At 48.6% G+C, this 12991-nt stretch overlaps 1 protein-coding gene across 2 annotated transcripts in view; it reads left to right on the top strand.

The window, feature by feature from the left end:
- Positions 1–12991, top strand: part of TULP4 (TUB like protein 4) — a 236896-nt gene that overhangs the window by 196194 nt on the left and 27711 nt on the right. For both annotated transcript variants that reach the window (XM_085022442.1, XM_085022441.1), the window contains one exon: positions 1895–2061. In XM_085022442.1, coding sequence (XP_084878568.1) covers positions 1895–2061 — 167 coding nt within the window. The remainder of the gene's footprint in view (positions 1–1894; positions 2062–12991) is intronic.

Raw genomic sequence — 12991 nt, 5'->3', positions numbered from 1 at the left:
TTCTCTTTTCTGTCTTGGTTTCAGAGTATCTTAAGGCCTCAGTCGTAGACGTGGTAAGGACGGCAGTCGTGTTTTGAGACTGTGTTTATGTTTTGTCACTGCGTCATGGGCTGTGCTAGTGGCTGCTGGGAAGAGGTCGCCAGGGGCGTCACGGACGGCTGGTGGCAGCTCCTTCCCTCCACGGTCACCTCTCCTTTCGCAGACTGGCCAGGTGCTTGGCTCATAAGAACTGGCAGTCCCCAACGTATTATGGTTCAACTCAGGGTTTTTCGCGTTTATGATGGGGCAGAAGTGATACATGTTGGGTAGAAACTGTGCTTTGAATTTAGAATTGGGATTTTCTCCCAGGCTGGCGACACGCAGTCTGATCCTGTCTCGTGATGCCAGCTGGGCAGTGGCAGTTCCCAGGCAGCCCGGCGATCACGAGGGTCAGCATCTGATGAGCTTCCAGCCTCTCTGTTGTTCGTTGTCAGTACAGTATGCGGTGATGACCCGAGGGAGTCAACACTGTGTTAACAAACCGGCTTCGTGTGAGGTGCTTTTGCCCACCCATGGCCAGTTACGTGTATTAAATGCACGTTCAGCGTAGGGTGGGTTTATCCGCATGTAACCCCATTGTCAGTCAGAGAAGATCTGCAGATGGAGGGGTCTAGTGTTTCTCCTTTACTGTCTCAAAAAAGTATTCACAGTTTGCTTCCTCTGCACACTCTGCTGCATTTGTCTCTAGACTGTGTCGAGGCTGGCTGGACAAGCAGGCCCTCGGTTCCCTGGGTCTGGTGAGCTGTCCTGACCCAGGGCCTGCTGTCTGGTCTTCCAGGGACGTTAAGGAACTTGAGTGACCTCAGAATGTGCTGGTGTTGAGGTCAGACTCAGTACCGCACGTGTGGTCGCGTGTGACCGGGTAGATCTAGCTGGGGAGCTGCCGGCCGCTAGACCCCGCTGGGAAGTGCAGCCCTGCGGTGTGTGTGGTGGCGGGGGGGAGGGGGAGGGCACCTCTGAATTCCGGCCTCTCTGCAGAGTAGGCCTCGGACTTGCAGATTCCAGGGGTCTCTGGATAGGCCGCATGGGGCTTTAGGGTCTTAAGGGAGAAAAACCGTGCTGTAAATACTGTACCAACTTTGAGCTTGTTCTCCTCATTGGCATTAGACCAGCCATTTCGTAGCCGTTTCTTGCGGGTGCGGAAGGCCGTGTAGGTGAGCATCGCGTCTCACCGTGAGGAGCTCTCTGACGATGCTGCCTCCCACCGGAGGGTCACCTCCTCTTCTCAGCCCCCACAACATCCAACTGCTGAGAGAAAGTCCAGCCTTCCCATGCAGGCATGTCCTTTTCTGAACTTCATCTGCCTCGCAGTGCACAGAGCTCAAATGAGTAGAAACCAGGCTCTCCTCTTGGTTTACATTTCACGTGTAGCATCTGTTGACTCTGGGTCCTCTCGGAGGGAGGGGACACCGCAGTGGCGAGAGCACTTGGCGTGGACCATCACGGGTGGCATGGTCTAACCTGCACTCACACAGTTCCGCCCGTCCTGCTGTAGAAGCCCTGGTGTCGGAGCTGCTGTCCCAGCACGTCATGAGCACCTGAGTCTCTGTTGTCTTCAAAGAAATGGGCAGCTCTTGTCTTCAGGAAAGGAAGGGGACAAGCCACCACTCAGTGGCTCCCATGCTCAGCAGTCCCATTTCTTTTCTTTTCTTTCCTTTTTTTTTTGGCCTGCTGCATAGGAAGTTCGCGGGCTGGGCGTGGAACTCAAACATCAAACCACAGCAGCGACAACACTGGATCCTTAACCACTAGGCCGCCATGGAACTCTCAGTGGTTACATTTCTTTAACTACTTAAATGCAAGTTCAGGAAGGGTCCCGTCCTTGTGCTGACCATTTGGCTCTTTGTGATTTCAGAGGTGGTGGCCCAGTGGTGCACCCAGGGAGACCTCCTGGCGGTCGCTGGTATGGAACGGCAGACCCAGCTCAGTGACCTTCCCAACGGCCCTCTTCTGAGGAGTGCCCTGGTCAAGTTCTACAATGTTCGTGGGGAGCACATCTTTACACTGGACACGCTTGTGCAGGTGAGGACATGTGTCAGCCAGACACCGACTGTGACGCTGCTCTGCTGTTTGCCCCCAACCTCCGCTAAGTACCCGCGAGCTGGTACTACTCATTGTAATTCTCTTTGACAGATTTTAATCTTTTGTTGACCCAAATTAAATTATGGGATATAAACTAGGAGAAATAAAGGAAAAAGAAAATTTTGCCTTTTAACCAAAATACTTTATTCCATTCCCCAAGTGCATGGACAGTGAGTAAGCAGAGTGAGCTGGTGTTAATCCTTCCGAAATAGAAATCAGAAACTTGCAGAAAAGTAAATGCTGGATCGGCATTTGTTACACTCTGATGTTGTTATTATGGCGGTAAAGTGCTCTTACCTTTAAACTGAATGATTGTTAAACAATACATTTAAAAGCCTAAAGGTCTTTAGGAAGCGAGCACAGCGGGCCTTTCCCTTGGTTATTCCCCGGAGTCTTGAGCCCACCGTCTTTCTGGTGGGTCAGTTGTGGTGGAGACGGTCTGACGGTGAGTTGACGGTGGATGGAGGTGATAATGTTGGGGAGATGGCTGGATCATCAGTGTCAGAAAATGAGACACGTGAGCACGGGGAGCCTCGACAAGGCTCTTCACTTCTGCAGAAGGGCGCGGGGGCTGCAAAAAGCGCGTGCAAAGAAGGAAAGACCCTCCCTGCTCATCCCTAACGCAGGCGATGGACCTGTCCCCTTCCCATGGGTCAGGTCAGGGCGCACATCCTTCTCGGTCGGCTCATTTGAAACATGTTGTTCCCGGGAGCAGAGGGAAAGAGGAAGCGGGTCGCAGGAAGGTGTTTCAGCCGAAACTGGAGCAAAATGGAGTCACCAAGATTTCCTTTGATAGAAAGGACATCATGTTACTTTCTGCAATAATAAACTGAAACTCATGTCCTGTCGTTACCCAGCTCATCAGAGAGACAAGTATGCCAGATCTGCAGAAATTTGTAATTAGATGTGGGCATTAATTATTTAAATGTACCTTTTTTTTAACTGTAGTAAAAAACAAAAAACATAAAATTTACTCTCTTCACCATTTGAAGTGTATTCCATTATTGTGTAACCAATCTCCAGAGTTTTTCATCTTGCAAAACTGAAACTGTATCTATAACTTCTTCTTCTTCTTCTTCTTCTTCTTCTTCTTCTTCTTCTTTTTGTCTTTTGAGGGCCGCACCCGCAGCACATAGAGGTTCCCAGGCTATGGGTCTAATCAGGGCTGTTGCTGCCGGCCTACACCACAGCCACAGCAATACAAGATCCAAGCTGCGTCTGCGACCTACCCCACAGCACTCGGCAATGCCAGATCCTTAACCCACTGAGCGAGGCCAGGGATCAAACCCGAAACCTCATGGTTCCTAGTCGGATTGGTTTCCGCTGAGCCACGACGGGAACTCCTATATATGCTGCTTGTTTCTATGAATTTGGCTATTCCACATAACCTCATATAAGTGGAATCATATAGTGTTTGTCTTTCTGTGTCTGGCTTATTTCATTTAGCATGTCCTCAAGGTTCATCCACATTGTAACCTGTCAGAATTCCTGCCCCTTTTAAGACTGAATAATGTTCCATTGAATGTATGTACTACATCCTGTTTATCCATTCATCCATCAATGACGTTTGGTTTCCTTCCAGCTATTGGCTATTATGAATAATACTGCTATGAACAGGAATATTCAAACATCTCTTTGAGATGCTGCTTTCAAATCTTTTGGATAAGTGTCCAGAAGTGGAATTGCTAGATTGTATTGTATAGTGATTCTGTTTCTTTCTTTTTTTTTGCTTTTTCAGGCCGCACCCATGGCATATGGAAGTTCCCAGGCTAGGGGTCGAATCGGAGCTATAGCTGCCCACCTACACCAGAGCCACAGCAATGCAGAATCTGAGCCACGTCTGTGATCTACACCATAGCTCATGGCAACGCCCGATCTGAGTGAGGCCAGGAATCACACCTGCATCCTCATGGATGCTAGTCGGATTTGTTTCTGCTGCACCACAATGGGAACTCCCTCTATTTCTAACTTTTTGAGAAACTGCCTTACTGTTTTATATTCCCACCAGTAGTGCACAGAGATTCTGGCTTCTCACATCCTTGCCAGCACTTGTTATTTTCTGTTTTTGGTTTTTGGGTTTTTTTTTTTTTTTTTTGATGGTGGCCGCCCCCATGGAGGTGAGGTGCTGTCGTATTGTGGTTTTGATTTTGATTTCCCTGATGATGAATTATATTAAGCATCTTTTTGTACTTGTTGGCTGTTTATTTTCCTTGGAGAAATGTCTGTTCCACACCCTTGCCCAGTTCTTGATTGGCTTACTAGGTTTTTCTGTTGTTGAGCTGTAGGGCTTATGTATCTTTTGACAATGTAATAGCTTCTGTGGGCAAATAAACGTATTTATTTGTTAAAAGCATCCAGCAGACGTATTTTGAGGGGTTACTCTGCAGCTGGCCCTGAGCTGGAGCTGGAAATGCTGGTGGAGGAATGTGATGCATGAGCCATTCAAGTGAAATCAGGTCCCTGCCAGAGCCGTACAGCGTGGCCTTCACGTGGCGCGTCCACGCTGCCATGCTTGGCTGCTTCGAGTTAGTAACTTGGAGAGATTAATGGAGCAGAAAAACAAAAAAATGGAAATAATTTCAAGAACTACAAAGAATGTTATAGAAATGGGCAGCCATGGAATCTGGGTGGGTGAGAACTCTATGACCTAAGACTGGCAAGTATAAAGTCAAATAAGGCGTGTCTGGGAAGAAATGGTAAAAACAGGATGGGAAGCTGTGGTTGATGAGAAACCAGATTCCCATTGTAGAGGTGGAGTGGGGTTTTTTGTTGTTGTTTTGTTTTGGTCTTTTTTAGGGTCACACTTGTGGCATATGAAAATTCCCAGGCTAGGGGTCAAAATGGAGCTGCAACTGCTGGCCTCTGCCACAGCCACAGCAACACCAGATCCTTAACCCATTGAGTGAGGCCAGAGATCGAACCCGAGTCCTCATGGATCCTAGTCATATTTGTTACCACGGAACTCCCCTTTTTTTTTTTTCCTCTTTTTAGGTGAAGTAGTTCTAGTCTCTGAGGCGAACCCAGGGAAGAGCTAAAGCAGAGTGGAGTCAAGGCCATTAGCCTGAGCCCAAGACATGTGGCAAAATAAACAGAGATAAACAGAGTCCCTGTGGATTTGGGATTGAAGGCGTGGTTACCTGGTTTATCTGGTAATTGTGACCCTGCTGCCAGTGCACTGCCTGGCACATAGTCGGTGCTCAGGAAATAGCTGCCCAGTGGATTGATGGATGGACATTGTTGACGTATGCTTTCTTTAGTTTTTCTGTTATCTGTGGGCTGTGTGCTCTCAATCAGATCTCCAGCTAGCTTTCTATTCCTACTCTAACTGGAAGGCAAATAGGAGAGGATGGGACTTCTCAGATCTTTCTGAATTAAGAAGTCTTTTATATTTATTAGAATACTTGTGAATTGAAGCGCTGAAACATACTGCAGGTCCATTCAGCATTGCCCACTCTTCTGTCTGACTCAGGGTGCCCGTCCTGCTGGCTTTCTGTCCCCTCTCCCACACAGGGGTTGTCCTTCCCTGCCATCTCAGCTTGGGAGAATCCACCCTCTGTAGTGTCAACACCTCACATCCTTTTGTAAATATGCCCAAAGACCACAACCCCTCTTCTCTAGGAACCTCCAGGGTGCTTGGTACCTAATACACAAGGTGTTTAATGCATATATTATACTTTTCTGTTTATCTTATTGTTTTAAAGTCAAAGACCACAGTAGCCGTTTTTTTATCTTTACAGTGCTTAGAACGTAGCAGAGGCTGGATGGCCTTAATCATTGCAAAAGTTCTCATCACAGTTCATATGAAATTAACATTGGTCCTGAATTTAAACCATTTGAGGCTTGGGGATAAGAGAGGGGCTTGGCTCGTCTTCCTTTGGAGAAAGATACTTGCACAGGGTCTCAGCATTTTAACAAATTATTGATTCTTTTTTTTCATTTGAGGACCTTGTCTCAACCATTGAAAAAATTGCCTCAATAATATAAAGTTAAATAATGATGCTGTTAAAAATTGAGTACAGTATTGGTTTATTTAGCATTAAATGTAGCAATATTGATTATATGTGTTATATTGACTGCTCTCTGTAATGATTCTAAAATCATGTGTTGTCTGTGCTATGGTATTCAAGTTGTCCAAAGGCAGGGACATTTTTGTAGCAGGAAGGAAGTTAGGCGCTTTATCAGGCTGTTTATAAAATGAACTAAATGCAGTTTAGATTGGATAGTTTATTTCCAAGCTAATGAGACTGTAGGTTATTGCGTATAAAGCCGTCGCCTGGTACAGACTTGCGGCAGCCTCACCTTAAAACAGTTTATCCTGATTCACTCAGAACAACGATGTCTGCGGCTGATGCGGTGAGAAGAGAATACGCTATGATTGATTTTCCTCTCCGTCCTCCCTGTCGTAATTTGAAAGTCTGTAGCTGTTCTTCTGGCTCTTTCGGTGACCATCCGTGTATAATTGCCTCATCTGATCGTCTGACCACGGATTTTGAGAGTTAGTACCACTGACTGATACTCACAGGCTTCAGCGATTCGGGTCTTTGTTTTTGTTTCATTGGATGGTTGGGGTTTTTTGCATCGGTTGGTTGGTTTTAGCTTTAGGAACTTTCTGGCAAGTTGGTGGGCTTGCCTTATGTTCTGAAAGTTCAGGTGTTGACATGAGATATTTGGGTAAAAAACTAAGGAAGAAGAGAGGTGTGGAAATGAGAAGTACGTAAAAGGCTGCACTTATGCTCCTAGACTTCGGTGCTCTTGAGAGGCCTGTGGCAAAACTGCCTCCTACCTGCTCCCACAAAGCTGCCAAAGATGTGCTTTTCCCACTGTTTGCTGTAAGGAGTTGAGAAAGTCCTTTCTGGGGTCATCTGCTTACGCAGTGTAAGAGGATGGTGTGTTCTTTTCAAATGGAGATTCGGGTATCTCAATCCAAATCTATGATTTAGTTTTTACTACTGCACTTGGCTGGTGGTCACATCATTGGAACTGAGTATTCAAAGCTGTCCCTGGCTCCAGCCAACACGGTTTTGTGGTGACCAGTCACCAACTTGATCTACTTAAAAGCGAGCCCTTCTGGAAGCCTTTCCTTCTGTGTACCCACTTGTGCAAGCAGTAAACACCCCCTTCTGCCAGGGGCTGTGAAGCATTTGAAGTGCGTTTCCTCTAAGACAGAGATCCCTATCTTCCTCTCAGGGCAGCTCAGACAGGAGGGGACATGCCTGGGAGGCAGGGGACCCCGCCGATGTCCCCAGGGTCCGACTCCTCTGCGGGCAAGCCCCTCCTCAGCCCAGGCCCCGTCCGCCAGAGCCGGTGCGGGGACGGCTCCTTTTCCCTCCCTTGGGCCAGTGTAGCTGGTTTGACCCTCTTGTTGTCTCTTGGTTTTAATCCTGCTTTGATGTGGAAAGGACACCCTGCCTTTTAGTCCCTGAAGTTTTCCCAGGACGCCACGCAGCGCACTGCTCTGCACAGAAACTGGTGCGGAGAGGAAACGTTCACCTCCCCGTGAAAACACGATCCACTCGGGCTCGCCAGGCCTCCGGCGACACCGTCTCCACTGCTCTCTGTCTGGTCCCGTTTTTACCTCAGAGCGCGTCCACGGCCTGACACCGTCCGGCCTTGTCACGGGGGCTTCTCCCCCGACCCCTCCTCACACATCCCGGTTTCATTCCGTGTCCACACCCAGGCCGCGTCTGGCCCCGTGTGCTGCACCCGCTGCCCTAAACACGGAACAGCTGCTTCCGGAGGCCCGACGGCAGCGCAGTGGCCGAATGGGTGGCGCGGGGCGAGGCCGGGGGTGGGCGCGTCGTCCTCTGGAGCGAGGGCGCCAGGCTGGCCGCGGACGGTCCGTGCTGCAGCGGGCTGAGCAGACGGACCTGCCGCCGAGAGAGGCCCGCCCGACGGTTCTCGACCGCTCCTCCGAGCTCCCGGTGAAGAGCGCGCCTCCCCTGCCGAGTGGCACCTGGCGTTGTCCCATCAGGCTCGCCACAGCCACGCTGGGCTCCCCTCCCCGAAAGGCCGCTCGCGGTCTTGCCCTTTTGCCTCAGATTTACGTGTAAAATACTGTGAACTTCCCGACACAGGTGAAGAGTGGAATGTGACCAGCTTCACAGGTCTAGCCGTTGGTCTGAAAGTAGCCACTTTGTGTGCTCTGAGGCGCGATGAAGCCCACAGACTGGCAGCCGAGTTTCTCCCTGGCAGACGGCAGCTGACCCACAGGAAGTGGGAGCCGCGGTTGCGGGCAGCCCGTGGGCGCCCGGGTTCACCGGGGGAGAGAGCTTTTGGCACCGCGCGCTTCTGCTGCAGTTGATGGGCCGGTGGGGAGCCCCTGGGGGCCAGCGAGTGATGGGTTCCTGTCCCCCCAGGGCCGGCCCCGTGTCCTAGAGGAATTGCTTAGGGGACCAGGCAGCTGAACGGGACGCCGCCCCCCACGTCTGCAGGCATGTGTGGTTACGGCCCCCTTGACTCTTGCTCTTTCTGAAACAATAGAACATTTGTAGCAAGGGCTTTGTGGTCTGGCGCACCAGTAACCAGCACGGGAAAATGAGCAACTGCAGGAAATGAGACCCTTAAAAAGTAAGATGACATAAACAACTGTAAAAGTATAAAAAAGGTACAAGAGGATTTTGTGTGGTGTTTAAATTTATTTCCAGCTTTCTGAAGCTGTACTTGATACGTTTTCTGGGCCTAAGATTTATGGGGAGTGGATTGGACCCGCTTCCTTGTTGCAGTGTGATGACCGCTGTGGAGTTAGCCGTCAGCCCATCACATCCCATCATAACCGTTTCTTCTCGGCGGCGAGAATACTGAAGATCGTCTCTCCTGGCAGCTTCTAAGTATTCGTATAATATTGGTAACTGTGTCACCACGGCTGTGCATTGGATCCCAGGACGTTCTGCGAGCTTTCAGGGCTTGGCCGGATCCCGAGAGGCCCTGGCCTTACTGCCTGGCCTCAGACTCAGTGGTGACTAGCCTAATTCTTTCCCCACGTCAGGGCCACCTCAGAATCTCCAGACAAGAGGATCAGCTCTCCCCAGTTGTAAATTCTTCCTTATTTTTTGTAATACAGCCTTAAAATTTGTTATGGTAAAGGTACCAGTTTTTATTTTGCTATGTATTATCTTACATGAGACAAATGCTATGAAAATAAATTAAATGAGCATGATTTCCCCTTGAAACAAATAAATCATCACTGACTTGGGCAAGTAAGTGAATACTGCCTCCTGGGTTCCTGTATGAATTCCTGGTGGTGGTCCCGTCCTGCTCTCAGAAAAGAGGGCTTCCTGGTCAGCTTGCTCCAGACAGCATTTACTCCCCTGGGACGTCACGTCTCCAGGGCTAAATATTTCAGCTCTTTTTCCCCAGTTCCATTTTTCAGCCCTTTCACTCCTCCTTGCTGAGAATTCTCAGCTTTCCTCCCTTTGCGATGCTGGGTGTGGCGGGCACAGCCGTCCTGCTGACTGACTCTCACCTGCTATAGAGGTGGCTGGTTATCTCCGAGTGGGGCCCACGCGACCTCTGGGCTCTTTTTGCCATCCTGAGTCGTTACGGTCATTGTCTACTTGTTCCTCTTGTCTGAACATACCTCGTTTAGTTTGTTTCTGAGTAGCATCACCTTGACCAGGTGGATTAAGGGGAGGGCTGTAGGGAGAATCTGGCTTCCTTACCGTATTTGTGACTGACGGGCAGCGCTGTGTAGCAGGAGGAGCATGAGTTGTGGAGTTGGGAGTGAGTGAGAATTGTGCTGTCCTGTTGATCAGCTGTGATCGCCTTACTGGCTCTCTTAGCCTCAGTTTCCACATATGTTGGATGGGAGTAACGGTGCTTGGCAGAGTTGAAAGAATTAAATGAGAGCACACTTATTAAGCTACCTTAGTGTGCTGCTGGAATGTAGTAAGTTTCTTGGTTGACGTTTGAGAGGAATGTTTGTTTGTTCATGTATTTGTTCACTGAGCAAACATTGCATGACTGTGATGCTGTCAGGCTCTGGGTGGATAAAGACCAGAAAGATGAACTCACTGCTTTAAATGATTGGTCCAGTGGATTTGAAAAACAGTTGAAATGTAGTAAGTTTTAAAGATGTGATTGTTACTTTGTTATGATGGGTAGTGATCATTATACCTGGAGTTACAGACAGGATTTTTACCCAGTTTGAAAGTCTGTAAAGTGGTTTAAGTTTCCTTTTTACTAAGAAATGAGGTACATTCTATTTACCCTAATGATAACTTTATCGAAGCCCCTCCCCTCAGCGTGGAATCAGCTGTGACGTGGTGATCACTGCTGCGAGAAGCACAACCAGGAGGCGGGGAAAGAGGACCAACATGTACGTGCTTGCGTTGTGACCACTGGGGCGTTGGCAGATGGACTCAAAGTCATGGGAAATTGGGAGAAGTCTGGTTTTCTAGTAGCCAGTTCCCACCAGTCAGATTGTGCTCGTTGGACACTGTTCTTTATTACTTCAGCTATAGGTTGTAAATATTATCTTTGGAGCCCTAGGGGTGGTGGGGCAGTAGTGCCGCTTTAAGACGCAGCGTGATTTTGCTACTAATAGAATTTTGTCCTAAACTGAACTTATGGGGGTTGATGTGATGACAAAGAAATTTGGGGGAAGGATCTTTTAGGGATTGTGTGCCTTGTCTTCGGCAGTGATGATGTCTTGCTCCAAATGAACAGTTTCCTCTCTGGGCTCTGCCCTCCGCGTGGGCTCCTCTTGTAAGGATGCCGGCTGGAAGGTACTCGGGAAGCCCCCAGACTGAGCTCCAGGTTCTCTGGTCCTCCTCCAGGGGACTGCGGCTGTGGTCCCACGCCGAGGCTGCCCAGCTTCGCCCTGATGCAAATGAAAGGTGAATTACTTTCAGCTTTGCGTTTGTTTTTTTCTTTTTATAAAATATAGTTGATGTATAATGTTGTGCTAATTTCTGCTATATAGCAAAGTGTATGTGCATTCTTTTTTTATGTTCCTTTCCGTTAGGGTTTATCCCAGGAGGTTGGATATAGTTCCCTGTGCTCCACAGTAGGACATCATTGTCCTTACATTCAGCCTTGCAGTTTGTTTTCAAGTTGAAACCAGGATTAGCTGACCCTGGAGGCTGTTTTAAGCAAATGCCTTCATGTGTTCTTTTTATCTTGATGTTTGTCGCTAAAGTGTTGTGAAAGTTATGTTCCTCCCTGGCCTTCATGTCAAAGATCTGGCATCCCCACAGCTGATCCCTGAAGCCCCACAAGATGTCATTAGCTTAGAACTCCATCTGCTTGGATCAGAATGAACCAGTTCTCTCGCTGCTGCTCCACCACAGCCCTCCCACCTCTTCCTTCCTTCCTAGGTGAGCTCTCTGAGATGCCACCCCTAAGCTTTGGGTTTTTTTTTTTAACAACCAGTTCTAACTTGCATATTGAATTTGAGTCTGCCTTTTTGGAGCAAATGATGGCCATAGACTCGTAGAGCAGCCGACGTTGGAATGGTGTTCCTCTCTCTACACTTTCCGGATGGCCTCTACTTTCTTTCTCTGCCCTGTTGGCTCAAGGATGCGGAGAGTAACAGTGATTGAATAGCTGTGGGTTATCACCTGTGATGACCACTTGGGTGGAACCACTAAAGTTACAGAAGCACTTTAATATCTTTTAACTTCTTTAATCCTCACAGCTCCTGTTTTACTCATGAGAAAGTAGGAGACTTCCAGGGGTTGTACAATATCCCCAGGTCACAAGCTTGTGGCCTCAAATCCAGTGTTGCTTTGACTCTGAAATGCTTCTTAAAGGACAGAAGGGAAGGGCTGCCTCTCACTGCCTCTCCAGCCTTGGAAACTACCACTGGCTACATGGGGATCCAGATACCTGGAGCTTAAGTAAGGAGTATGGGTTACTGTACCCCAGGCTGACTGTGTCTGCTGGCAGAAGCATTCAGTGGAGTGAAATTAGGTTTTATGGTACCAAATCAAATGAGGTAATACATGTAAAAGAACTTTGAGGAGTTCCCATTGTAGCTCAGTGGGTTAAGAACCCAAGTGGTATCCATGAGGACTCAGGTTCAATCCCTAGCCTCGCTCAGTGGGTTAAGGGTCCGGCATTGCCATAAGCTATGGTGTAGGTCACAGATGTAGCTCGGATCTGGCGTTGCTGTGGCTGTGATGGAGGCTGGCAGCTGCAGCTTCATTTCGATCCCGAACCTGCTAATTTCCATATGCTGCAGGTGCAGCCCTTGGGGGGCGGGGGGAAACTTTGTAGCACTATTCCAGTGCCCTATGTTCTGGCCTGGGGATCTAGCTACTTTTTATAGGATTTAACATTTAACATGGGTTTTTTTTGTTTGTTTGTTTTTTGCTTTTTAGGGCTGTACCTGCAGCATATGAAGGTTCCCAGGCTAGGGGTCGAATCAGAGCTACAGCTGCTGGCCTACACCACAGCTCACAGCAGCACCAGATCTGTGACCCCTGAGTGAGGTGTGGCCAGGGGTTGAACCCGGGTCCTCGTGGATACTAGTTGGATTTGTTTCCACTGCACCACAACAGGAACTCTTGTGCTTTTTAAAACCAACATTGGGAGTTCCCGTCGTGGCGCAGTGGTTAACGAATCTGACTAGGAACCATGAGGTTGCAGCTTCGATCCCTGGCCTTGCTTAGTGGGTTAAGGATCCAGCGTTACTGTGAGCTGTGGCATAGGTTGCAGACGCGGCCGCGTTGCTGTGGCTCTGGCGTAGGCTGGTGGCTACAGCTCCGATTGGATCCCTAGCCTGGGAACCTCCATATGCCACAAGAGTGGCCCAAGAAACGGCAAAAAGACAAACAAACATGACCCCCTTGCTGTACAGTGGAAAAATTAAAAAAAAAAAATAAAAAAAAAAGATCAGAAAAAAAAAAAAAGACAAACAAACAAACAAAAA

Source organism: Sus scrofa, chromosome 1, assembly GCF_054392235.1.
Source record: "Sus scrofa isolate SSC_HxYL_T2T_F1_AM1 chromosome 1, Sscrofa_HxYL_maternal_Yorkshire_Landrace_v2.0, whole genome shotgun sequence".
NCBI classification, from domain to species: domain Eukaryota; kingdom Metazoa; phylum Chordata; class Mammalia; order Artiodactyla; family Suidae; genus Sus; species Sus scrofa.
The sequence above is the reverse complement of the archived record's forward strand: the minus strand, read 5'-3'. Positions and strand labels throughout refer to the sequence as shown.